The 27,192-nt window shown below is 38.3% G+C and overlaps 2 protein-coding genes across 5 annotated transcripts in view; one reads left to right on the top strand and one right to left on the bottom strand.

Annotated features, from left to right (window-relative positions):
- The window catches only part of MED12L (mediator complex subunit 12L), a 581,984-nt gene extending 569,084 nt beyond the window's left edge, over positions 1–12,900 (top strand). For 2 of the 4 annotated variants that reach the window (XM_074191047.1, XM_074191046.1), the window contains 2 exons: positions 7,556–7,637; positions 8,545–12,893. In XM_074191047.1, coding sequence (XP_074047148.1) covers positions 7,556–7,637; positions 8,545–8,597 — 135 coding nt within the window. In that variant the 3' untranslated portion in view covers positions 8,598–12,893. Of the gene's footprint in view, positions 1–7,555; positions 7,638–8,544 lie in introns of all 4 variants that reach the window. The other 2 variants (XM_074191044.1, XM_074191045.1) reach the window with 2 other exon arrangements.
- Positions 12,094–26,347, bottom strand: IGSF10 (immunoglobulin superfamily member 10). Its single transcript, XM_074191043.1, has 3 exons — positions 22,093–26,347; positions 20,544–21,444; positions 12,094–14,816 (listed from the first exon to the last, which is right to left on the bottom strand). The coding sequence occupies exons 1-3, from the start codon at positions 26,261–26,263 to the stop codon at positions 12,929–12,931; spliced, it is 6,960 nt and encodes a 2,319-aa protein (XP_074047144.1). The 5' UTR covers positions 26,264–26,347; the 3' UTR covers positions 12,094–12,928.
- Positions 26,348–27,192: the final 845 nt, after the last annotated feature.

Genomic DNA, 27,192 nt, shown 5'->3' with positions numbered 1-27,192 from the left:
GAGAAATCATTGAAAAGGTCAAAAGTCTGGCATCAAAGGAGAGGTTTCAATTATCTATATATATATATATATCTACTGCATCATACTTTCTTCTTCATTCCTCTCCTTTCCCCCTCCCCTTTTTGTCTCTTCTTTTCTCCCCCTCCCTTTTTCTTTCCTTCTTCCTCCTCCTTTCTTTTCCTTTCCTTTCCCCTTCCCCTTTCTTGTTTCCTCTCCCTCTCTTCTCCTTTCATATACTTTGCCTTCCCTTCTTCCCCCTTTCCCCCTTTCTCTCCTACTCTTTGTTTTTGTCCTCTTTTTCTCTCCTTTTCTCCTTTTCCAAGGTTCCCCCCTTCTTTTCTCCTTCATGCCCTCTTTCTCCCTCACTGTTTTGATCACTAATAAAATATTGCCCAAATGGTAATTTAACTTTTCAAGAAGTAAACACTAAAAAATGGTGTTATTTTTCTGAACCTGATTCAGACCAACAAGAAGTAATGTGTTGAAAGGCATTTGAACTCTGGAAAAGTGGTGACCAATCCTCCTTAAATTTTGTGATAATAAAGGAAAGGAAAACTGGGCAAAATCTGATAACTATTTATTTAGGAAATAAGGGCATGTATGAATAAAATATGTAAATAAAAATATTTTTTAAAAATTAAGGTAAATAAGTATTGTTCCATAATAATTCATACAAAATAATATATGACTAGGTACCAAATTAATGGTGCCAGTAATAAGTGCTCTAGGATAAATGTATCAAACATATTCGTGCAAGTTCAAGTAACCAAAATAAAATGTAATCAGAAACATTTAAAAAATAAACAGAAATGCTTAAGAATATAGATAATGTTACTATGTGATTTTTCTATATCAATATGCCTCTAGTGAATGTTTTAGTGGCCCCATTTCTATTTGAGTTTGACACAACTACTCTAGTATATAAGGAATTATGATCCATAGCAATAAAGAGGAAAAAGAAATAGATTTTGAAATCAGAAGACTTGGGTTGGAAACCCAGCTCTGCTGTTTATCTGTGTTAGTTTGGATAAGTGACTCAATTTCTTTATCTGTAAAAAAAGAGACAAGTTTGAACTAGTTTCTTATCCTGAAATCACTGAACTTTAGATAGATAGATAGATAGATAGATAGATAGATAGATGGATGGATGGATGAATATTAATGATGATTGTTAAAAAAGAGAGAGAAAGGAGGTAGATGGATGGATGGATGGATGGATGGATGGATGGATGGATGGATAGATGGATGGATAGATGAGTAATAATGATAACTTATGGATAGAGTAGATATAGATTCATCTCAATATAATTGTTTTCCTTTATAATCCTGTTTTTTAATTTATGCTTTTAAAAACATTCTGAGAAGGGGTCCATAGATTTCATCAGACTACCCAAAGGTTCCATGACACAAAAATGGTTCAAAACCTTGATCCATATCCTGAAATCCTAGCAGTCATGGTAGGCTTCATTAAGGAGGTAAGTGAGTTAGGCCTTTGAAGGATAGACAAATTAGAATTGGCTCTATCCATTGCTTAGAAGAAGAGAACTAAGTTCAAAGCCTTCCTCTCATCATCACTTAGTTCTTCTGGAACAAGCAGCAAGAGGTTACTCCATACCAGTCCTTGTGCTAATCATTTTACATCTTGGTTGCTCTCTCAAAAGGAGCTAAGAATGCCTGTTGCATTTAGTTTCTGAGAAGGTCAAGTGAGATGATGAATGCAAAATGCTTTGTATCCTTTATAGTCTGTTATGTTAGCTATTGCTAGTAATGTCTCAGCTTATGTTGGATTTATGAACAATAGATAGATAGATAGATAGATAGATAGATAGATAGATAGATAGATAGATTGATTGATTGATTATTTCTGGAACCACCAGAATATTTGTAAATCCTGCACAAATAGATTACTTTTTCCAACATGGGACTGGCCAGGTAGATAGATAGACAGACAGACAGACAGACAGACAGACAGACAGATAAAAGTATCATTATATTAAGTACATCAAATGAACTTAAAAGAAAGCCCCTTCTTTTGATAGTTGGTAGAAGTGTAGATCCTTTCTGCTGCAGACCAAGTGATAATCACATATTAATATGTCTTTTTTGTCATTTACTAGCCTAAGTAGTTTGAATTTAATTTAAAAAAACATCTGGAATTTGAGAATTCTCTTTGCCCTTAAATAAGATTTTAGCATCTGTGGTCCTTGGCTTCAATTACCCTCGAGACTTGGAAATATATTTAAAACTTTAAAGCTATTGAATTAGCTGCTGACTCCATCTGTAAACAGAGAATGGACTTTCCTCAGAACTCCAGCCAGGATTTAAGAAAATTGTGTTTATACCTTTCCTGCTGTGTTCTTTCTTTTCATCTTAAACCCAGGCTGCCTTAGCTAGTAGCCTGGTAAAACATGGTGAAAGACAGTTTTAAAACTGGGATTTTTCAAAAGATTAATCATTAGAATCCCAGGTTTAATTCAACAGGGTATCCAAGATTCTACATGGTCTGTTCAGATATTTATATTTGCCCCTTTTAAGAGTTTTTAAATGAATGACACATCAACATTTAATCAGATATAATTGTGTCACACTTTATTTCTAGTGCTTTAGAGATATCCTTAAACCATTAATTGTTTTAGAATTTCCAAGGGAGTACAAAGGCAAGCATTGTAATCCTTCTTTTGGAAAGAAAAGAACTGAGTTCAGGAGATCCTAATACAGAGGTGGAATTTCCATTCCTCTCAAATTATTTGTTTCTGGTTGTCTTGGGAAGAGGGGGTGTAGGTGGAGAGGGATCAGCTAATAAAAATCAGATGATTAGGTTTTCTAGACCAAGGGAAGAAATAATGTACATGCTATGTCATTTAATTAAATGTTTCTTTTTCCTTTATAAAAAGAGCAATTAAATCCAGGTAATCATATTAACATGATCTTGACCATCAGACATTGGTTCTATGGATTTGTCAGTAGTCATTCTGGTCAAACTGCCATGGAGAAAGTTCCTAGACCAGTGAAGACCTCCCTTTGTGCCTAGGTGCAAACTGGTAACTCATGATAAGGTTTCACCTGAATTTTTAAAAATCTAATTTTTTCAACTAACAAAAATATTCTTTTTCTCCTTGCCACTCTGCCCTGTTGTTGAAAAAAAGGGGGAAAAATCAAATCCCCTGTAATAAATATATGTAGTCCAGCAAATTCCCACATTGACACTGACCCATAAAAGTAATCAATATATAGAATAGGGAAAGTACACTGTTTTGCTTTAGTGGTGGTCGAAGAAGGTGGTCCAAGCAAACAGATGTGGTTGATCCTTGAGTCTTTAGAAGAAGAAGCTTATAGGCACTATCTTTTCCTGATGTCTTCTCTCTTAAATTACTGTTTAGTATAGAGCGGTAATTTCAAGGTGAATACTGGAACAACTGTCTTGCCTTGATCCAATTTTCCAGAAGTTTCTTTTTAAGATAAATTTGACATAAGTACAACAAAGATGGTATCTTTTATTTAAGTATTTCATAGAATTACAGGAGTTTTTAGACTAGGGATACCCTATTATCCATCTAGCCCAGCCCTATCTTTTTTAAAAAGGAAATCCAAGTCCTCGGAGGGAATCTCTTGCCTGCCAGCCTGCCTTTCATTCTGCCCTATGGTGCACCTTCTATTAGAGGAATTAGCTAGTAATAACTTCATAACAGACAAGAGCATTGAGGAAAATAGTTGTCCCTAGGCTGTTTATCCTTGTTTTAGAAGATAGCTTAGTAGAGACTGAATTCACAGTCATGGAATTGTTTAGTTGTGATCTAACAATGGACTCGTTGAAAAGAAAAGGGAGTGTAGCCAGCCTTAGTGAAAAAGGATTGTAGCTATATATGGATATATGGAGGGGATTCTAGATTTCTGATACAATTGGTCTGAGGGAACTCCCCTCATGGGTATTCTTACCACTATCAAAGGCTGACATTTTATCGTACCTTAGTCTGATTGAATTGAAAAGTTCCTGAAATGAGTTGAATAACGGTAAAGAGCCAGAGATGAGAGTAGATTTCAGGTTTCCTCACTCTTAGGACCTTGACAGGTTTATAAAAGTGTAGCCAACAAATGCTTGCTGAGAATTAGCATCTCCCTGGATAAACACTGGATATGCCCTGAAAATAACTTGGAAGCTTAAAAAAACCTCATTGTCTTTTCAACAAAATTACAGAAGAGCATCTAATAAGAAAAGGAGAAGGGAATCACAGTGAGCCTGGTGTTCTTGCCCGTCTCCATCTCCCTTGTGGATTCATCATCCAAGTCCCCCCTCTGGGAATACATGTACCTTAGGCCCTACTCCCCTTCTCTCTTCACACTCTCTCAATGATTTCATGAGCTCACAGGGAGCCATCTTGATTCAGTTGATTCCCCCATTTCTGTCTCAAGACTATCTCTTAAAAAATCCAGTTCCATATCTCTAGCAGGTCCACCTGATTATCCCATTTTCATCTCAAATAGTTTTTACTTTTTCCCTAAACATATCCTTCTGTATTAACTTCCCCATTTTATTTTTACTTTATTAAGGTTACCACCTTGCTTTTTCATTAAAGATGGCCTTGCTTCCATATTAACTTCCTCGTTCCATTTTTATTTTATTAGGGATACCACCATTCTCCTTGGGTTTGCAATCTTGGAGTAATTTTCAATTCTTCACTATCCCAGACCATTTGTTGCTAAGGCTCGAGATTACATCTTCTTCAGAATTCATCTCTTTCTAATAATCCAGGGGCTCGTTATCTCTTGCTTGATTGGTTAGTCCAGTTTTGTTTCTATCCATTTCACACACCTGCTAAATCCATTCTTCTTAGACCTGCCAAATTATTATTCTGTTTAAGAAGTTTGAATGGTTTCCATTTCCTTTAGAAGAAAATTGAGTTGAGTGTTTCCAGCCCTCTCCAAACTGCCTCTCATGTGTCTCTTCAGGCTAATTACTCATTGCCTGCCACTGCCGCTGACCAAGTTGTTATTTCTCATTTGTGATATTGACTCCTCCAATGTCTCACCTTTGCACAGGGGTTTTTTTTCATGTTTTAATCCTCCTCCTCCACATGGCTGACTCTTGGGAACCCTTCCTCCCTTCAGGGTTCAATTCGAATTCCATTGCCTTCACGAGATCTTTCTCAATTTCCCCAGCAGTTTAATGCCTTCCCAATTATCATATAATTATTCTGTGTGTGTGTATATACATATCTTGTATTTATCTGTGAACACATTATATCTCCCTGGCAGAATGTAAGTTCCTTGAAGATAGGGACTGTCTCATTTTTGTTAATTATATCCCCAATTCAAATTATAGGCAGTTTTTTAATAAATACTTATTCGATTGATCCTGACAACTAGCTTCTCATTACTACTTTACATAAATGGCGTGGGCTAGATTGGGCAATTTAGAATTGGAGAGGTTAATGTACGACTATGTATGGCATTACAGCTAGGTCTTGATTAGTATGAGTAGCAAACTCCCTCGAGTGGTCCCATTTTTTTGAATTCATACTGCATTTTTCCCCTTGGGTTAGAACTAGTTGGCTTATTTTACATAATTTTAACTTCCAATAGTGTGAATTCAAATACATGCATTATTATTCCCTCTAATCAAGACTTAGCTATATTCCTTTTTGGTTTAACTTTAGGTAACTGACAAAATAAAAAACCTCCAATAACTTGTCTATATGCCACATCTGTCTGTCATTGTGCTGAGATATGAATTAAAAATTGCTTCATTGTGTAAAATGTCTGTAGAAAACTCAATAATTACAAATTATATTTTTCTCTCACCTTTTTTTAAAGAAAATAATAACCCATTTATAGGATGCCTTAAAATTTACAAAACACTTTCCTCCCAACAATCCAGTGAGGTAGGTAGTGAAAGTATCATTGTACCTTTTTTTTACAGATGAGGACACTGAGGCTCAGAGAGATAGAGGCCCAGGGCCACACAGCTAGTAAGTGTCAGAGCTTGGATTTGAACTCATCCCTCTAATGTTCTATGGATTCATAGCAGGTTGTATCAATCATCACCATGGCAACATATTTAAACCTCTTTTATTTGCCAAGATTGGCACAGTATTTTCTCCAGTCATTCTTGATCATCATAAGTCCATAAGCACAACATAACCTCCAAAAAACTTCAAAAAATCCAACATTTTCTTGTTCAGGTACCAAGTTGAATTAGACGATATCTCAGGGCCCCAACTCTAAGACTCCATGATTCTATGAAGAAAAGGCACAAATCAACAGTGAGACCAAGGTTTCAAACATGGGAGACTTAGTGAGAGGCAGAAATAGGAAAAAAGAAAGCAAAGTTGATGGAGGGAAGAACACAATGACTCTGGACTCAGAAGATCTGGGTTGAAATCCTGCTTCTGATGTCAGCTGCCCCCAAGATTTTGAGTAAGTGACAAACCCCCTAGATTTCAATTTCCTCATCTATAAAATGAGGGGTTTGGACGCTGAAGTCCCTTCCAACTCTTAACTCTTGGATCCAGTAGACAATAATGAACACAGTTTTGAACATGTTGAGTTTGAGGCATTAGAGAAATATTCAGCTTGATAACTTCTTTAGGCAGTTACAGATGGGAGAGAGAAAATAGGAAAATGCTAAAGACAAAAAGCTAAAGGCAAACATTGTCCATTTCATAGCTTTGTCTAGAGCTGGCCCTGAGTCCATGAAAACAGAAGAAAATTGTTTTTCTTCTCTTCATCTCCTTTATGCAAAAATCATAAGATCTCCCCCATTCCCATCTTGTCAGATTAGCAACGTTAGCTTAGCTCCATTAACGACTTTTAAGTAAGCAATGGCTGGCTAACTGCTTTAACACTGCTCCTTTGGGGAAAGGAAGTCCAGGTTCCAGCAGTTGGAGCAAATATTTTGAATACAGCCTGTTTAAATCAGGAACCCTCTACACCCTTTATTTACATTGTATGTGTCACAGACTGCCTTGGCGGTCTGGTGACACTTAGGGATCCTTTCTGAGAATAATATTTTTAAATTTAAAAAAAATGCATAAGATTACAAAAGATATCAATGACAAAGCAAAATTAACCAAATATTTTTTAAAGTTCATTAGACCCCAAGCATTGCCCAGGGCACGTTTCTAGTTTGATTTTAGATAATTGCTCTACAAACAGAAGCTTTAGCCAGGATAGAGTGGCAGAAGATGACTTCCTGTTCTCAAGGGCATCCTAGTTTCCCAAACAGTTTCTATCCTTCTTAAAAGGACATGATGTAGCCAAGGGGCCAGATGTCCCAGGGTACCACATACACCAGGCAGGAAAAATGCTAGCGCCCTTTCCACCAAGGCATATCTTCACCTTTATCGCCCAAACAGATCTGTTGCTCATACAGTTCCCAGAATGTAATGCTATGTTTCCATTTTAATTTGGAGTGGAGACTTTTGCTTTGGTCGAAAACAGTCTGGAGAAGGAGCATGTGTGTATTTGTGTACGTGTCTGTGTTCCTTGTTTTTCCTGGTGGTCCCTGCTGGTGGCCCCTCCAGCCCGCGTTCATCCCCATCTCCTTTTGTGATTGCAGTTCCCCAGGCAAGGCTTACAACAAACTCAGCAGCAACAACAGACAGCGGCATTAGTCCGACAACTCCAGAAACAACTTTCTAGTGAGTATTCTCCTTTGCCCAGTGCCCAGACGCATGGGAGGAGGAGCTGCGGAATTGTTCCTTCCTTTGGTTTGGACCTGGGGGGGGGGGGGGGGGATCCACCTCGGAGGAGAGAACTCTCTCCTTATCTCTTCCCTTCAGGGAAAAAATATTTATCATTACTTTTCATTTACAAAGGGAAAACTGAATGAGAGTTTGTGTTTTCATGAGAAGAAACGTTGCTTTTTAATAGAATTCATACTCTAATTTTTTTTTAAATGAGTCTGGAGAATGTTTTTCTTGGCTTTATTCCTGTTGCTAAAATTGGTTGCCTTATTTTTCAATTAAGCAAAAAGAGGGATGTCACAAAATTGCCTGCCTCCTTTATTTGAACTGTAGAATATCTAGTGGATGTTGTTTATTGTTTTTAAGGTTATCTTCTTTCGTGAAAAATATAATCTATATAATTGAAAAATATAATATAAATGAAAATATAATATATAATTTGAGTAAGTTTTAATGCAGCTGTTTCAGAATTCTGATATTTAGCTTTGGAAAAAACCAATTTTGAAAGCACATCATGGGGTGTCTAGGTGGCACAGTGGATAGAGCACCGGCCCTGGAGTCAGAAGGACCTGAATTCAAATGCAGCCTCAAACACTTAATAATTATCTAGCTGTGTGGCCTTGGGCAAGTCACTTAACCCCATTGCCTTGCAAAAAAAAAACCACACAACATTAGGGTAAAGAAAATATTGGCAGATCTTTGGTTATATATATACTTTACAAATTTTTTTGCCTATTTCTTTGAATTTGTCTTTTTTTTTTAAACTTCCCTGCATTTATTATTGTCTTGTTACTTTTCTGCACTACTCATTTGCTCATATGTAATTAGCTACAATTTTATATGACTGATTTTTTCTCTTTAGGTAACCAGCCACAACAAGGAGTAACTCCATACGGGCATCCTTCACATTTCTGAAACATGGTCGAAGATATGACACCTTGTTTGACATTTGCACTGAAGAATAGCAAATCAAATCCAATGCACTAGTTATTCTTAGAAATTTACATTTTTTTCTATGGTTTCTTATCATTTTCCTCAGTTGTTTTGTTTTTTGTTTTGTTTTGTTTTGTACTCCATTTAGCGTGAAGCTTTAACCGAAAGCAGCAAGAGACTTTCTTTGGGTTTGTTGCATTCAGCTTTAAAATCATTACCTGAGTTTGCTTCATCTGAGCAAACTTCCAAGAAGAGTTTTGTGGGGAAGCATTTGAAATTGGTGCTTTTCTGAATCTTTGCATCTCAAAAAGAATGGAGAGTGGCGGATCTCACCTTTTTATTTATTTAGTGGCAAAGCATTTTTGGGAGGAACTGCACTGGACCAAACTGCTCAATGGAAAGAAAGGACAGATTTTGGGATACAGGTTGACTTGCTCATCAGGTCCTCATCTCTCAGATCCTTTAGTGATGAAAAGGACATTTCTTTCAGACCTATTCATTTTAAATGTTTGTAATTTCATAAGCACTTTATAAACTTTTTTTGTTGTTGTGGTTCAATGACACGATTTTTTCTCTCGCTTTCCTTGTGGTCAGAAGGTGCTGAAACAGTTTTTTGCTTATATTTAAACTTCCTAGGAGTTGTGGCAAACTGAGGCTCTAAATAACCTCCTTAGTGGTAGCTATGGTCTAGAATTGTGTTCAGTGGGAAGCTCCTTGACAAGGGGTCTTGAAAAATGGACAAAGTGTCCTTGCTCAAGACCTGAGTCTACCACAGTGGAATCTTATCATTTTATGTCCAAGCAGGCAAGACATCTGGGCAGGGTCTTCTCCTTTGGTCAGCTTAATGTCCCTGTCTCCATCCTAGGCAAGTTCTTCAGAGCTATTCTGAGATTCTAGAGAGCTCAGATTTGGCACAGTTTCCCCAGATTCTGGCCCTAAAGCCCCAAAGCTATCCCTCTTCTAAGATAGACTTGGCTGTTTCTTTTGTATGGTAAGTATTTGCTCTTTTGAATTTAATTATTATCATTAGTGTCGGTCCTGGTTGTGTATTGCCTCTACTGTATTTATAAATTGGTGCAAAAAAAGCACAAGTAAATTATACATCAGATTTATTATAAAGAAATAATAACTATTTTAACTTTGTTCACGTATGTGGTAATTTGCTCATTAGAGTAAAAAATTACAGTAAATGATTATCAGTTTGTGTAACTTAAGAGTATTCCATATGATATTTTTTTAGAATTAGATGCACAAATTTTGAATGTGAAAATTGCAGGGCATTTTAAAAACATATGGGGATATTTTCCCTGGTCTGTATTCATTATTTTTTTTTCCTTTTGCCATATGATTTTACATGTATAGTAGTCAAACATACTGTGAATAGATGTCTATTACTGAACGAACTACATAGAGCGGCATTTTCCCACGAATGCCACTGACTCCACACTAGGTGGTGATTTTGTTTTGAAATGCATTCTCTAGGTGATTTGTATTTTCTGTGGTGAGTGACTCATTGCACATTTTGACAAAAGCAAACAACCTCCGATTCACATCTGCTTATTTTTGCCGTGGTAACATTCGCGTCGACTGCTTTGTACACTGTGAAATAACTCCATTTCAGCCCACGTATTGTGTTTACTCTGGGCTGGGGAAGACTTTGCCAAAACATTAAGACCATTTCGTCCCTGACTCAATAGTTTGTATTTCTTTTCAGACCATCTGTCTATAAAATTCAGCTTTTTTGTTTCAAAAATCATCATGAATGTTAGTGAAGCTGTTCAATTTAATTGTTATTCAGATACTATCACCAGATTGACAAAATGATTAGACTGTGACTCTCATGCCTAGTTAGTTATATTTGTCTTTTCATTCCCTTTGCCCTTTGAAATTGGTGGCGTTCAAAATGCCATTTTGTGTTTGGGGATTTTTTTTTCCTGGCTTAGCTCAAAGAGCAAATGACAATTATACTCTTTTTAGAATAATTGTTACAATCACATAACATTTGTAAGCACTTTATATTTTGCAGAAGTTATTACAAGTAATTTATTAGTTGCAGCAAACATGAAAAACCTGAGAGAGATCAGTTTGTTGATACCCATGGGAGATTGAGGAAGCCAAATCCCTGTAGGATCCCATCACTCATGGACCGTGTGGGATGTTGGGAATAAAGGTGGGGCCAGAAATCAGGTCCCTAAATATCGGTTCTAAAGTGGGGAAAAAACCTAAAGATTAGCCCCACATCCCACCATATTTTTCTCAATTAATCTCCATCCTAAGACTTTTTAAAAAAATAATAAATGCAACATCTTGCACTAAAATGACTGGTGTTTAACCCCAAGTAATAGCCTATTAGATATCCATATTTTGCATGGTGAGGTAGAGAAAGGAAATCTCCTTAGTTTGGAGAATAGAATCCTCATTCATCTTCAAAATAGGACCCAGAACAGCTGCTAAAACTTTTGAACTTAAAATGACCCTCTTTCCTATACCAACATTAGTTCATTCTATATATTTGTGTGTATGTGTATTTTCAGTTCACACATACATACATATACACACACAGATTCTTTTTGTCCTTAACTTGGCAAGGAGTGGAGACAATTCATTATAATAAATGATATCCCTGGACCCATCACAGCCAATATAGTCATCAAATGGCCTCCTAAGAAGAGCAGTTAAAATGTTGTCATATTTAAAACATGTCTAACTGTGGATACATACCAGTGTTTGTATTTTTAGTGTGCTAATAGGTAGGGCATTTAAAACATAAACCCTGACATGCAATCACTGGTAGATGAGCCACCTCTATATTCTCTATTGGATTGGCATTTGGTAACTGGTAAGGGAGGGATAATTAGAGCATCCTGGATTTTAAATGCTCAGAGAAAATCTGTACAAGTGCTGTAGAACCTTCCTCTTTATTGACCCAATTTTCCTTCCCAAAAAGTAGGCAAGCATTTACATTTGTGGTAGAGAATTTATAGAATAGCCTACCTTCTAAAGCTACAAAGAGGTTAATGATCTATCCAAAATAGATTAGTTCCTATTGAATTGATCACATAGTAAGAGTGCGATTCAGTGGAAATAGAAAGGAAACGTATTCCTAAAAGTTGATTGAATTATCTTTCAATTTGAAATGCAGTGAAATTTCATTTTATAGCCTATGTTCCCCACTTAATATTTTCTTATAAAGAACTCTATTTTTGAAAAGCCATATAGCCATAACTCAGTGTGGCATTCTTCAGAGAGATAAAGCAGCCTGGTAGAGTGAATGATAAGGTGATGAAGACCCAGGTTCTAGTCCTGCTGACATCTACCTATGCCTATGTAATTATGGGCAAGTCATTTGATGTTGCTATGCCCTAGGGAACTTTGGCTAGGTCAAGTTGAGAGGCCCATTTTTATCAATGGAGACTGTTTCCATAGTGAATGCTGCTCACCAGATCAGGACCAAGTACACCCCCATATATATGTAGGTGTATATATATATCTATATATATATAGATATATATAGATATATATATACACCTACATATCCCTACACCCACATACCTATAGGCTGGGGTCTTTGTTGGAGATTTTCAAATTTTTTTAAAGTTTTCTTGTATTTCTCAGTAGTGACATTGGTGAATCATAATCACCTTTACCTTATTAAGTTCAATTTTATTTTAAGTTTAAAAGGGTCTGGCACATTTATTGTTAAAATTCAGTTATTAAGACTTTTTAGAAATTCCCTATCAAAAAAAATTTACAGTGTGGAAATATAGTGTGTCATGAGCAAGACAGTTCAACATTTATCTTCTGTAGGCTTTGACAAAATATTTATAAACAAATGACAAAATGTTTGTCCATCAGGATGGTGGTTTACCACACGTGAAACAATGATCTCTCTCAGTTTTCCATGATCTGGGTGCCATGCTTATAATGATACCAGATGGACACTAGGCAACTGTGGGGGTGGGGGAGTAGGTCTATCCTTTACTGAAGAATTCAGGTACATTCAAGATTTCTTATTTTATGGGAAAATAGTTTTATTGGTCATTGTTATTTGTTGGCAAAATAAAAAGTGCCTTAAGTTAAAGTTTGCTTTGAAATCCATTTGGTCATTGAAGAAGTCAGTAGGAATTCATCATGCAAGACTTTTTTTTCCAAGTTTATTTTTTCTTTTGCATGTTCATTGTAAATTTAATACTGTAAATGTATTTAAAATCATTTACATGCCTATGGCTGCCTTTGATTAAACTTCTTCCCAAAATAGACTCTGTCCAAATGTAGATTCTGTTAACAGCTATTCAAAGGGCTGCTGCCTCCTTTCAGATCACTTGAACGTAGGTCGTGGCATAATCACTCCCAACCTGATTCCTGGCTGTGCAAGTGTACATCCCTGAATCCGAAGTTTTGGGGTTCTGAAGAATGAGCGTACCTTGTGGCTGACGGAGTTCTCTTCTGCTTGACCTGCCTGAGGGGTCAGGCATTTCCCAGGTGACTTCTGGTTTGGGTATCCCCAAAGCCACGCAGTGGAGTTGAATGGCTGCGCCAGTCAGTGTGCGCACATTCCTTGGGGGCCGCCTGGTAATCCGTGGTGGGTATGCGACAATCATGACTGGGATGGTAATCGCTGCCTCCCCGATGCTGTTCTGGGCCTTGCAGGTATAGCTTCCTCGGTCAAGAGGAGTGGCCTTGCTGATGACCAATGTGCCATTTTCATGTAGTGTGTATTTTCCATTCATTTGAGGCCGGTCTATCACCTGGCCACTGGGCACTATCCAGATGATGTTTGGTTTAGGACTTCCATCAGACATACAATGAAGGGATACAGGCTCCTCAGTCATACTCTTTATCGTCCCCAGCACATAGGTAAGAATAACAGGTTTCTGACCAATTTCCAATATAATTAGTTTTTCAATGTAGCCAACTTTATTTCTTGCCGCACAACGATATTTCCCTGCATCATCCCTAGTTGGTTTAATAATAATCAAAGAGCCATTTCTTCCTAATTGATAACGGGAGTTTAAACTTTCACTGGAAAATCGTGAGCCATTAGGTAAAAGCCAGATGATTTCCGGGGGTGGATTTCCATCAACAGAACAGTTGAGTGCCATGGCCTTCCCAGGCTGAGCCACAACTTTTTCATTAAATGGATTTCTGAACGTTGGTCGTCGGAGCATTTCTAACACCTTCAGCTGTACAACCAGGACACTCTCCCCAGCCTGGTTACGAGCAATGCAGATAAAATCTGCAGTGTCGGTGAGCCGGGCATTCCTTATTTCTAGAGTTCCGTTCTTATGGACGGTGATCCGGCTTCCATAATACGGTGCTGTGAGGAAAATGTTATCTGGCATGATCCACATGATTTCTGGGGGGGGTGTCCCCTCAGCTTGGCAGTCCAGGTATTTTTTGGAGTGCTGCACGGCCGTTGCTTTGATGACCGTTTTGTTGGAATATAGGCCATTGATCCGGGGTAGCTTGGAGACCACCTCCAATCTATAGAGTCTTGTGTCATCCCCACTTGGATTCCGGGCAACACACATGTACTCCCCAGAATCTAGCAACTTGACTTGGCCAATGGATAACGACCCATTGCCATTCAACAGGTATCTGTCAGTAGAAGATGAAATGACATCGCCGGAAGGAAGCAACCAAAATATCTGGGGCTTGGGTTCCCCGATGACCTCACAGACAAGGAGGGCACTTTCCCCAGCTGTCACTCTCACGTAAGTCTTGTGGCTCTGCCTTATCCTAGGGGCAGCCGTCACGACGGTCAGGTGGACCTTCATCTCATCTTTTCCTAGAGTATTCTGTGCATAACAAGTATAATCCCCTTCCTCTGCAATTCCGACTTTGTTGAAATACAGAGTACCATTATCAAAAAGAATGTATCGCCGAGACCGTCGCCTGTTGTCATCCGCTTGCATGACGTTGTTTATCATGGTTCCGTCGGGCAGACTCCAAGATATCTCGGGCACAGGGGAACCCGAAGCTTTGCAGTCGACTTGGAAGTCCTTCCCATGGAGCACTTGCTTCTTGAACTGCTGCTTGTGGTCAATTTTGGCCGGTTTCATTCTCAGGTTAACTTTCATCAGAATCAGGTCATCACCCATTTTATTTCTGGCCACACACAAGTAATCCCCTGCATCCTTTTCTGTGACTGCCCCAATAAGCAAGGACCCATTGGGATAGACGTGGATCCGACTGCCCATCCTGAGGGGGGAGAACGATTCATTTTTAGTATAGACAACATGGAAGAGGGAAGGAAGAAATAAAATTCAGCACAAATAAACATAAATGCATGAATATGTTTTCTGAAACTTATAATTAAGTTGCTTTCAATTTTATTCTTCATTAGTGTGAGCAAAAATGTTTATTTGTGGTTGTTACTGCATTAAAAAAAAGTCCATGCTGAGTGCTTTGAAATAGGTTTTAAAAAAATCAAAGGCATTTATTGACTAATCATGGTCTCAGATTTCACATGCATGGAGAAACTCATTTCTCATCTTCATTTAAAGTAATTATATTTTTCTCTCAATAGGATTTTGATGCAATAAAATGTTTGCCTTCATTGAGGCTATGATAGGAATTTTAGAACTACCACTCCCCCAAGAGACCATTTTTCTGATCAAAAAAATCTGAAATCATTTTCACCAGTGCAGATGTTCTATAACTTACATTTTGTGATAGTGCCATGCTTTTCTAAAAAATACCTTAATGTCTGCCTTCCTCAACAAGCGCACTATATCTGTTGAGATGCTAGGAATCTCTACAGGAACATTGGCCTCATCACCTCCAGGGTGAAATCACTTCACACTGACAGTCGTCCTTCTTACCTGCGACATCTCACAAGAAAGAAACCCCTTTGAAGAGGGTAAAAATGGATGAATGAAATTCTTGGACTGATAATCACTGTTTAGCATAAGATTTGCCTATTTTTGCCACTAGATGGCAAAGATGCATCAACAAGGTGAAAGACTTGAGTGCTGGAGTGGGTCAAAAATAACCCATTTTAAGATTATAGATTTAGAGATAGAAAGGACCTTGCTGTTCAGTCATCTCCGTCTTGTCTGACTCTTCATGACCCCATTTGGGATTTTCTTGGCAAAGACAGAAGTGGCTTGCCATTTCCTTTTCCAGCTCATTTTTACACAAGAAACTGAGGCCAGCAGGGTGAAGTGATTTGCCCAAGGTCACACAGCCAGTGTCTGAGGCCAGATCTGAACTCATGAAGACGAGACACCCTGACTCTGCACCATCTGACTACCCACCGATGGGTCCTTACTGATTTTAAACTCAGCAGTTTTTAAGAAGAGCAACCTGAGGCATAAAAAAGGAAAATGACTTACTCAGGGTCACAAAGCTGCCAAGTATCTATTTAGGAGGATTTTGAATCCAGACTTTACCTACTCCAAGACCACTGCCCTAAAGACTGCAAAGTCAGAATCTCCTGATGAATGAAACAGTAATTGTCCTTTAGGCAGACAAACTAAAAGAAAAAATTTGAAAATGGGGATTGCCTTTTGATAACTAAGCAGAACAACTTTAGAGCAAATTTTTATTTGGAGAAAAAGTTTTACAAAAATTATTAACCAAAAAAGATTCCAGTAGGGGCAGCTAGGTAGTATAGTCAGGAGGACTTGAATTCAAATCCCACCTCCAACTCTTAGTTGCTTAGAGCAAGTCACAACTCCAATTGCCTCCTGCCCAATAAAACCTAAATTGAAATAAAAAAGGTTCTAGGATAATATATCATTTTTTAAAATACTGTTTACTTCTTGTTTCACTGATATTTTCTTTGTGAAGAAGTCACCACTTTCCATTGCTTTCTGGAAACAAATAGAAAAAAACAACCTTTTCTCCACATATTATCCCCCCTTAAGATAGCTTTGAGAACTTTCCTGTCTTTCCTAAATCTTATGTCTTCTTCAGGCTGTCATCACCTGGGAAAATTGCATATGCTTATTGATCTCACTTTGCACTTTACCACTTTTCCTGAAACAACTCATTTAGGTGTAACCACCACTTTTAAGCATTGGTTTATTTATAGATTAGATAGATAGAGCTAGATATATGCATGTATAGAGATAGAGATGTAAATAGTTATAGATATACATATAGACCTATATTATATATGAGAGGAGAGGGGGAGGGAAGAGAGGAGGGAGGAAGGGGAGAGAGAGATGCAATATAGTGAATGCAATGACCTATAAAGCAAATATGTTGCACAATGGGTTAAAAATAAAACTCACCCTTAAGTCATATAACTATTCCTATACGAGTTTCTCTTGCAAAGTAGTTTTTGAATATATTTTGCCAAACCTCAGTGTTTTCAATCTTGCCTAAATCTGTTTCCAATCAAGTTACCATTTTAACCAGGCTATTGTGATGGCTGGTTGCCACTGGGCAGAGCTTCACCCCCTCACGTTGATTCTGTGGTATCAACTATGAATGGAAGTGATTATCCTCAGCAAGAATTCTTGCTGTTCCTGAGGTGGCACAGATTAAAATATCTCTTGCTTTCTAGTAATTGAGATAGAGAACAGCCTTTGCCTTTAACAAAGAGATTTAGAATGGGGGCGGGGGGGGGAATGTCTTCAATTAATGAACATGCTACTATCTAATTAACATAGGAATAACCCTTCTGAGTGACCCTAATTCATTTTTAAGCAAAACATTTAATTTATGTGGCCTAGCAGTTATGACAAATTTTTATAGTTATATATAAATGGGCATCTGAGTAGAACCTTAGCGCCTGTAGCCGGAAAGATCCATCTTCCAGGGTTCAAATTTGATCATGGACACTTACTACCTATATAACTCTGGGTGAGTTTTTTAACCCTACTTATCTCAGTTTTTTCATCTGTAAAATAAACTGGAGAAGGAAAAGGCAAATAAATATGCTTGTAGTATATAAAAGTGTGAAATATGTTAAGAAAGGCAGCATGAGGGCATCTGGGTGACACAGTAGATAGAGCACTGACCCTGGAGTCAGAAGAACCCAAGTTTAAATTTGACCTCAGACACTTAATAAATACCTAGCTGTGTGGCCTTGGGCAAGCCACTTAACCCCATTGCCTTGCAAAAACACAAAAAAAGGCAGCTGATGTTATAGAGAGAGCTGGCTTTGGCACCAAGATCACCTGGGTTCAAGTTTTCCCTATTTACAAACTAGCTCTATGACCCTGGCTAAGTTATTTGAGCTGTGTTGTAAAGCAACCAAAGACAATTTGTTATCCTAGAGAGACCCCATGGAAGTTCCCTAATCCGATGAAATTATCAGCCCAGTATCTAGTATGGCACACAGTAGATATTAATAATTGCTTGTTAACTCTTAACAGATTAGCTGTGTGTTTGTGTGTGTGTGTGTGTGTTAAGCATTTGATCAAAAGAAAATGCCAGGGGTAGCTAGGTGGCACAGTGGATAAAGCACCGGCCCTGGAGTCAGGAAGACCTAAGTTCAAATCTGACCTCAGACACTTAATAATTACCTAGCTGTGTGACCTTGGCCAAGTCACTTAATCCCATTGCCTTACTCCACCCCCAAAAAAAATAGAATGCCAGTCTCAGGATGAAAACATATAGGCTCTAGAAGCCCAGATGAATCACTTAATATTCCAGTGCCTCAGACAACTAAGACTCTACATTTGCAAACAAGTAGAGCTCTTCCCTGGTAGGGTTTTTTCACCACAAACTCCCAATCCTGAGGAACTCAGACTATCTTTCCCAAAATGGGTATAGAATGTTTAGTACCACATATGATATAGTGTCTCATATACATTTCAAATCTATGGAATAAGACACAACTACCAGGTTAAGCCATCACCTCCAATCTGACCATCGTGGTGCTAACTCAGCCTTGATTGACACCATCTCCCTCAGACTCTTCTCCCTTCTGACTAGAATTGTAGAACTCCACACTCCTCCCAATGTCTTCCTTTATGAAGAGCAGAAACTGGAGGTTTCAGCACTCTGCATTGGCTGCTCTGTATGATTTTAATCCAAAATCCAACATCCCCCCACACAAGCTACCACCTGGCATCATTCCCCCCTTTCTTATCACCTTTTATGTTTTCATCCTCCCCTCCATTATATTCTAAGTATTTATTGGATTGGATGTACATAATAAAAAATAGTTAGCATTTATATCCCTCTTTTAATATTTGCAAAACACCATACTTACATTTTCCCATTGCATCCTCACAATAATCCTATAAGGAAAGATGAGAAAACCAAGACTGGGAGATGTTAAGTGAATCTCAAACATGGGAGCTTTATTTTTGGAACCCAAACGTAAAACTAATGAAGTGTTGTCTAACCACGTCTAAAATCTTGAATCCAAATACTTTACACTTATATATTAGATTTCCTTACTATATTCAGCTTAGGTTTTTTTAAATGGGGGGAGTTTCTTCCACCAAATAGACCAAAACTTATCTATAACTTGGTAAATGACCTTCAGTGGCTGTGGTTCCAGTGGTGACTGAGGCTAAGACATCTTTGCCCTTCAGCCAAACTGATACTGAGATTCTCTCAACTTGGCCAGTCTTGACCTTGGATGAAATTCTCATCCCCAAGACCATGCTAAAAGCCATTCCAAATGGATATGACTTACTAGAGTTCATGCTTTTTTGATACAGATTTCAAGTATCCAGGGGGACTTCCAAGGCATAGAAGACTTTAATATACATGTTGTATATAGAAATAACAAATATCTCAGTTCTAGCCTTATGAATGCCTTCTACTGAATCCATTCTAGAGATCTGAGGCCATTTTGTAGGAGCAAATAAATTAGTGATTATAATGACCTGATTTTTTTTCTTTTATGCCTATTTGTTGAGTCCACAAGGAGAAATCAGGAAATTATTTACCCTTTTGACTTCTATTATAAGAGAGCTTTGTGAAAAGTACACAAAGATTCAAGGGAATCAAATGCTTGATTTAAGGTACCGATTGTTTTTTGTGTATAAGAGCAAGGTAATACTTCCATCTACTGAAATCTGAGGGTGTTCTGTAAATGTTACCTTGGAGGTACTAGATGAAACTTTGGAACTTTGCTGAATATTAAAGCCATAATCAGTTAGTTTGGGAGTAACTTCTGTATTCAAGACTAGTATTAGGCTAATCATCTTTCTTCTCCTTTGACACACATTCTACTAAGATCACTAGAGGTATACATCTATATTGGGCAATGTAGCTAAGAAAGCATAATGTCAACTTTTCAGGCCCCTATAAGTGCATCATACAGCTGCTACCAGGTCATCTTTGTGTTGTCTTCTTCCAAAATTTCCCCATCCCAATCTGCTCAACTCCTGCCCTGGGGTTTTAGGTTTCTGACTGGCTAGCACTCAGTATATCATTGGCCATTGTGCCATCTTCATGTCATTCATTCCTCACTACCCCTCTGCTCTCAACCCAGCTAGTTCGTCTAGACCTGAAGTCACAAACACTGGCGCCAGCAGTTCGAATCTGACTTCAGACTATTATTGGTCAAGTCATTTTACCTCTGTTTGTCTCAATTTCCTCCTTTATAAATGAGGATAATAGCACTAATGAAATATATTTTTAAAGTACCTTACATTTTGATTCATACATAAAAATTCATCACAGTATAACTTTCCCCAATAGAGACCAAAGATTTTTCTTCTCATTGACCACCAATGTAGCTATTATTTTTAGCTACTCAGTGTGGGAGTGCATGCTAGTTCCATACCAGTTTAATTATATTAATTTAAGGTGACTTATTGCATCAGAAGCATGATATTTGGTATAGCTTCTTTAGATGCTTTTAGAAAGGTAACATGCCCAGTTGAATTCCTTACTTATAGTCTATATATATATATATTATATATATATATACCTTCTGAACTGCTTAACATTTTGTTATATTTTGGTAACTGTGGAGCTAAATAATATAGAGTTCCAAGGTTTTATATTTACCTGTGCCATTGATCAACAATTGCCTTGGATGGTAACCTCCAGATTATTTTGGGTTTGGGTTCTCCAGTCGCTGAGCAGTTCAGTAGTAATTTTTCTCCAAAGTTCAGTTCAGTCAGTTTTTGGGAGGCAGTTTCTATCCTGGGAATGGTGTCTCTCTCTTCTACCATTAGATTGACTACTCTTCTCTCTGAACCAGTAGAACTGGTAGCAATGCATTCATAGCTACCCCTATCTGTAGAGGCTATATTTCGTATATATAGGGTCCCATTTGGAAACACAAACCATTTGGCATTTATAAACTGTAAAGTTTTCACTTCAGTGCCATCAAAAAGGACCCAGTGAACATTGGGTTGAGGGTTTCCTTTAGCCGTACAGGGCAGCTTCAAGTTTTCACCCCATATCCCAGTGACAAATTGTCTCTTTTGTTCCAGGATAATTGGTGGTGCAGCAATAACTTGTATCTTAACCAGCCATGAATCTGTCCCAGCTGGGTTACTGGCCTTGCAGGTATAAACTCCACGATCATAAATAGTCAGTGCGCTAATGACTAAAGTCCCATCTGATTTCACCATGGCCTGATTGTTTCCCTGAGACGATTCTGAAACCAGTGTTTGGTTTGCTAGAATCCAGGAAATTTGGGGAGTAGGCCTTCCTTCAGCTCTACATTTTACTTCCACAGAGGTACCAGAGTGGGCAGTAATTTCCTTTGTTCTGCCTTCTAAGATCCTAGGAGGGTAGGTTATCACTGACAAAGTGATGTAGAGACGGTCTGAGCCATACTGGTTGGCAGCCACACACAGGTACTGTCCGCGGTCCTGAATGTTCACATTCTGAATGAAGAGAGTACCATTAGAGAATACTTCAAATCTGCTCTCCTGCACTTTTTCAGATAAAACAATTCCTGATAAAGACAAAAAGGAAAATGCTTTGAGCAATGGAATCTGGTAGCTGTATGAAGAAGAAATTTTTAGAAAAGTTCAGTTTCTAGGTAACAAGGAAAGATGACTTTCAGTCAAGATGCTTTGAATGAATGCATTTTAAATGAAGTTTACATTACATAGTTATAGATTCATCAAGGAATTGCACAGGTTTTTCCATTATAATCTACCATAATTGTATTCATTTAAAATTTTCAATTTTGATGCATTATATTTTAAAGTATCTCATTCTATCTTCATTTCTACAGTTTTTCATAGGTTTTTCTTTACAAATTTCTTTAACATGTCAAATGTGTATAAATATGTGCTTTTGAGCAAATGAAGGTAGATTATAAGAATAGGATATAGTTGTTATCTAATCAAATGTAATAGTTTTATGTACCCAGTTTTGAAAACCTAAAAACATTATTGAAACACAAAAACGCGGTGCGGATACTATCCTGTTTTGTTGGCAAAATTACACTAAATAAAGCAAGATCATTTAAAAGTTACTGGTGTTTAGTTTGTAATAACTATATTTCAGGTACAAGGATGGTTATGCAGAAATGACTATGATGTAAGATTTTTAAAGCATCAATAAAATACTTTAAAATAAACACAGATAAAAGTACCTGATGAGACTCTGGTCCAGTGAATAGAGGGAGGAGGATTACCAGTGGCTACACAGGGGATGAAGGCATCCGAGTTAGCCAACACTGTAAAACTAGCTGCTTTGCCTCCAACTATCCTTGGCTTTTCAAATCTATTTCTAGGCACAGAGCCAAAGGTTAGGGGCTTGGCAGTAGTCATTTCTTGAATGGCTATCTGATCAAGTCTACTTTTGATTACATTCTCTTTCTGGCCTCCCCACTTTGGTGTAAGTTGAGTGATGCTCTCTGAGAATTTTATACTGGTCAGCATATTTGCTCCTTGTGTTTTGCCTCTTTCAGCAACTTCTGAGTGTGATTGGTGCCAAAATAGATTTTCTGTCCAGAGAGGAGTAATCTCATCCTTAGAGCTTTGTGGTTTAACTGTTGTTGGTATCTGTGTTAGCTTGGGATAGAGATCAGCATAGATAAAGGGTGTTGTTTGAAAAGAGGACTCTGTTTGGGAATGTAATCTAGAAGATACTTCAGTCTCAGTCCCAGACATGTGCTGGTTAATTTGGAGACTTGTGGTTTCCTGTGGCTTTAGCTCATTATGAACCATCCTCCCCAAAAGTGTAATTGGTACTTGGTCAGTTACTTCACTCCTGGATAAGGGAATGTAGGTAGCTTCGGGTACTTCCATGCTACTACTTTCCCTCAGGAATGGTGTTTTGCTAGTAAGAGTATTTTCTAGTGTTGTACTGAGTAAGGTCATATTAATATCAGTTTTCTTTGTTATTTTCTGAGTACTTGGTTTAACTACCCCTTCATTTATGTCCATAGCATTAAGAGTTAGTGGATGAGCATTATTTGAAACTGGAATTCCTTTCATGCCTTCTGAAGGAGATTGGGTTACAGTAAAGACTTTGGGAGTAATTAAAGGTTGAACTGGCCTTACACTGGGAGGGGCTGTGGTTCCTGATGAGGTAGTGACAGAATTCTTAACCTCAACAATGCCCCATGGGGTCATTATATTTTTCTGTGGTCGCCTTCTTTTTTGCCCTTTCCGTCTTCCCGGTCTGACTGTTCGGCTTCTGATGACAATGGTTGAGGGTTGGTCAACAGAGGGAGAATGTGTGGGCTTAAAGCCAGTTGTACTAGATAAGCTTTTTATACCTAAAGTATTAGTGTAAAAAAGCAAAGATGGAAGATTTGTCACTGTAAGGAGATTCTCACTGGCTCTTTCAGGAATGTTGCCCTTAGAAGTGAATTCCCGTGTAATAGCTGGGATTTGGATCTCCTTTGATGTGAGAGTTGTGAAATGGAACAAACCTCCATCAGTGGATATTTCAGGAGGAATTGTGGTTGTGTTTGTCTGTGGGCTAAACTGATAGAGATTCTTCAGCATTTCTCTTTGGATATTTTTGTTCACAAAAATTTGGTGCCAAGGAATTTTTCTTCTAAAAGCTCTTGTAAAAGTGCTAGTAGGAATAGAGGCCATGAAGCTAACACTTGGATGAGCTGTAGGAGTGGGTACACCTTTCTTAGTCACATTGGCACTGGGGGTGGTGCTAAACAAAGTTGGATGGCTAATGTTCATTAAAAGGGGGTTTTCTGTATCTAGAGGAATTGAGGTAAGGGTCACCAATTCATTCTTTGGAGTTACATGGGTGTTTTCTGCACTAAAATATCTCATTGTAGGGTTTGCTCTTTCTAATTCTACATAAGGCTTATCTATCTCTTCAAGTTCTGATGGTGGGTTTGGGAATAGAGTAGTGGGTTCTGATGTCACTTTTGCAGACTCCATTTTGGGGAGAGTGGCAGGTTCAACACTTGGAAGAAGCAAATGAGAAGGAGCTGTGGTGAGCATCATGCTTGGAATACACGTTGGGCACTTCATATCAAGTTCTGTGGGAAGCAGTGGTGTCCTTTCTTCAGGTAGGACCTTGAATCTAGGTCTCAAAAAAGGATATCTGTGTCCTCTGATGTATGGGATTCTACCAGAACTGATAATTCTCCTCCTGCCCCAAATTTTCTTCCGTCTCCCATAATGTCTCATTAGCGGGGTAATGGTAGTTACATTACTGATGGCCCAAACTTGATTCTGCATCATCATTGTTGAATTTTTGTGAAATTTAGAGGTAAGAGTGTTTTGAGTAGTATGGGAATTAAAATTATCATTTGACTCATTCTCTGTTATTGCTGATAAGTGGTGATGAGAAATTTGACCAGTAGAGTCTTTAAACACATAATCTTTGCCATCAGGGTACCCAGATAAATTGATGTTGCTATTTCTGCTAATATTTCCTGATGTTATTGGCATGCTTTTGGAATGTTTATTTCTTCCCCATAAAGACTGCTCATTTCTCGAGATTTTGACTGTAACAGGCATCAGAGAAGAGATGGTAGGTAACTGTGGAGTGGTGATGTCTTGCATATTACTTGGCGTGCTTAAGTTAAAATGTACTGAAGCAGATTCGGATTGATTTAAATTTGTATTGGACAAGAACTTTTCAGACCTTTCAGGTTGGGAAGTCTGTGGACTGACCATAGGAAAGGCTTCCATGCCAGGAATGATACTGGCTTCAGAGCTGCTTGCTAGTGTTATGGGAGCTGTAGTCACTGGACTAACTGATGTCTCCAGAGTTCTTGTTGTCAGAAGCATGAACTCTTCATCTAGGGGCAAGATACCAGATGATTCTTCTCCATCTCCAGGAAGCTTTGAGAATAGAGTGACTTGGGTAGGGGGTATGGTTGTGGCACTTCCTACTTTTTCTGGGTTGGCTAGTTTTTTAGCTTTTTCCAAAAATGCTGCCCATTGTCTTGGGTTAAGTCTTCGAGCAGGAGGAGGAAACTGTCTCCTATGTTCCCTAAGACGTCTGTTAATTGGATCTCTATGGAGGCGATATGTCAGCTCTCTGAAATTCTGTCTTTTACTTGGATTTGAAATGTCCTGTTTTGTTACATCAGTCTCTGGAGGCACTGTATTTTGCACTACTGGTGGCCTCTTGAGGTTTGTGGTAGTGGCCTTAGGTTCCTCTTGCCCAGAGCCATCAGTTTCTCCAATTTGATATTCTAGATTGTTCCTTTTCCTATCTACTGATACTTGAGAAATCAAAAAATCAACACCATATGGATTAGCTGCCACACATCGAAAATAACCACTGTCTTCTTCAGTGACCTTCAGTATTCTCAAGGTGCCATCACTGAGAATTTGCTTGTTTCTTAAGGAATGGTGAAGTACAGTGTTACCAGGGAGAACCCAACTGATAGAGGCATCTGGGATCCCAGTAGATCGACAGGGAAGATCAAGTGTCTCTCCAATAGCACTCGCATGTGGAGCCCCATTTACGTGATAAACTCCCACATTTGGATCCACCACAGTAACCCTATATGTGAGGATGTCTGCGTCATCATAATTGATACTGATACAGTGGTAGAGACCGGTATCGAAGCCGTCAGCTGCCTGCAGTTCTAGCTTTCCAGCCTTATCTATTAGTATTCTCCCATCCTCACTAATATAAGGGGCTCTCACTTTGCTCCCATCTGCAAGAACCCACTCTAGGTGAGGATTGGGGTCTCCTTGGGCTGGGCAGGCCAATTCCATAGTCCCACCCACTAAAACAGTATGCTCCAGCTTAGTAGTATTATCTCTTGAAATCATAGTCCACTTGTGTTTGACTTGCCCTTCTTTTTCATGTGGTATGGTGACATGGGCATCCACTAGGTACTGGATGTGTAGGGTGCTGAGGGTGGTCATGGTCCTATCTAGTTGTAGTGATATCTGATCTTGCATCAGCCACGATGGATTAGCTCTTAGGTCTGCTTTTATACCAGTAAAAATATCTTCATTCTTTGTAGTAATCTGTTTATATTTCTGACTAAGTTGGGGCATCTGGATACTAGAAAGTACTCTTTCAAGCTTCAGTGGAGAATCGCTATACATGGCTAAAATTCGCCATAGTGGCTGGATGTGATGATGATCGATGTTACATATAAGGAAAGTAGAAAATGATGTATTCAATGTGACGAAGCCACTTCCTTCAGCAAAAGAAATGGGTAATGTCTTGGAAGGCTTCTGAATACTGCAAGCCAAATTAGCCTCATTCCCTGACTGGTCTGTCAAGTTCATAGTTATCAAACCTAGGGGTGCAACAAAATCTTTGGACAAGAGAGATACGGAGTCGCCCTCTTCTGGTAGAGTGAGATTCTTCATCTTCAGGGAAGAGTCAATGGTTGGCTTAACACAAGTCAAGGCTTCAGCTGAGGTCTCCACTAGGGATTTGCCTTTGAATTTCTTTGGATTTGTGCAGAGTGGACATTGCAGAAGAGTGGAGGAGCTTCGGTCTCTTTTGCATTTTACTTTATCTAAAGAAGAGAGAAATCGCATATTTAACCACTTGTGAATAATAATTTCTATAAGAATTACTCCAAATAATAACTTTTGTGTTATAAAGAGTAATGTCTATATTATACAATTACCTCTATATCTTCATCAGTTCAATTCAGCAAGTATTGATAAAGTTCCAACCTTGAGCCTGGCACTGTGTTACAATATACTACAAGAAAATTACATTTTAAAGGTGAATCTATTGTTTACCTTAGTGTGAATTTAAATTGCTGTGTTATGTCTCATGGGGTAATAAGGATTTTATTCAGAGGGGAATCTTAAAAATAATTTGAACTGCCACTTTTATTTTACAAATGAGGAAATTGAGACTCAAAGGTATAAAATTTCCTCAGGTCATACAGGTAGGTGGTAGCAGAGACAAGCAGTGTTTAGAATAGCAGGTCTGGAATTAAAATCCTAGATTGTCCGTTTATTACTGTGTAAGCTTTGACAAGTCACACAACCTCTGTCGTTCATCTATAAAATGAAGGGATTGAACTGGATGACCACTAAGGTCCCTGTTAATTATGAGTCTAAGAAAACCTAGATTTTTCTGAATCCAAAATCCAGTGTTGTTTTTCTCCCCTTACTATGCTGGGCTGCCCAATGTCAATTATTGGGACCTTTGGATACCATTCTCAATTGTGGAAATTTGGGGAATTCTCAGTTAATTGCAATGAGTCCAATGGTCATCTGTCTCAACCTATATCAACAGAAGGATCCCCTCAGTCAGAAAATCAATCGACAAGCATTTA

Source organism: Macrotis lagotis, chromosome 6 (assembly GCF_037893015.1).
Source record: "Macrotis lagotis isolate mMagLag1 chromosome 6, bilby.v1.9.chrom.fasta, whole genome shotgun sequence".
NCBI lineage: Eukaryota > Metazoa > Chordata > Mammalia > Peramelemorphia > Peramelidae > Macrotis > Macrotis lagotis.
The sequence above is the reverse complement of the archived record's forward strand: the minus strand, read 5'-3'. Positions and strand labels throughout refer to the sequence as shown.

What these genes read in the sequence shown, in the direction of transcription:
- IGSF10 (XM_074191043.1), bottom strand. Translation starts at nt 26,263, where the DNA reads ATGAAGAATCTCACTCTACCAGAAGAGGGCGACTCCGTATCTCTCTTG. An exon ending in CTGGACCAGAGTCTCATCAG is followed by an intron (nt 21,445 to 22,092) that starts GTACTTTTATCT and finishes TGTCTTTATCAG; the next exon opens with GAATTGTTTTATCTGAAAAA. An exon ending in ATTGTTGATCAATGGCACAG is followed by an intron (nt 14,817 to 20,543) that starts GTAAATATAAAA and finishes CTCCCCCCTCAG; the next exon opens with GATGGGCAGTCGGATCCACG.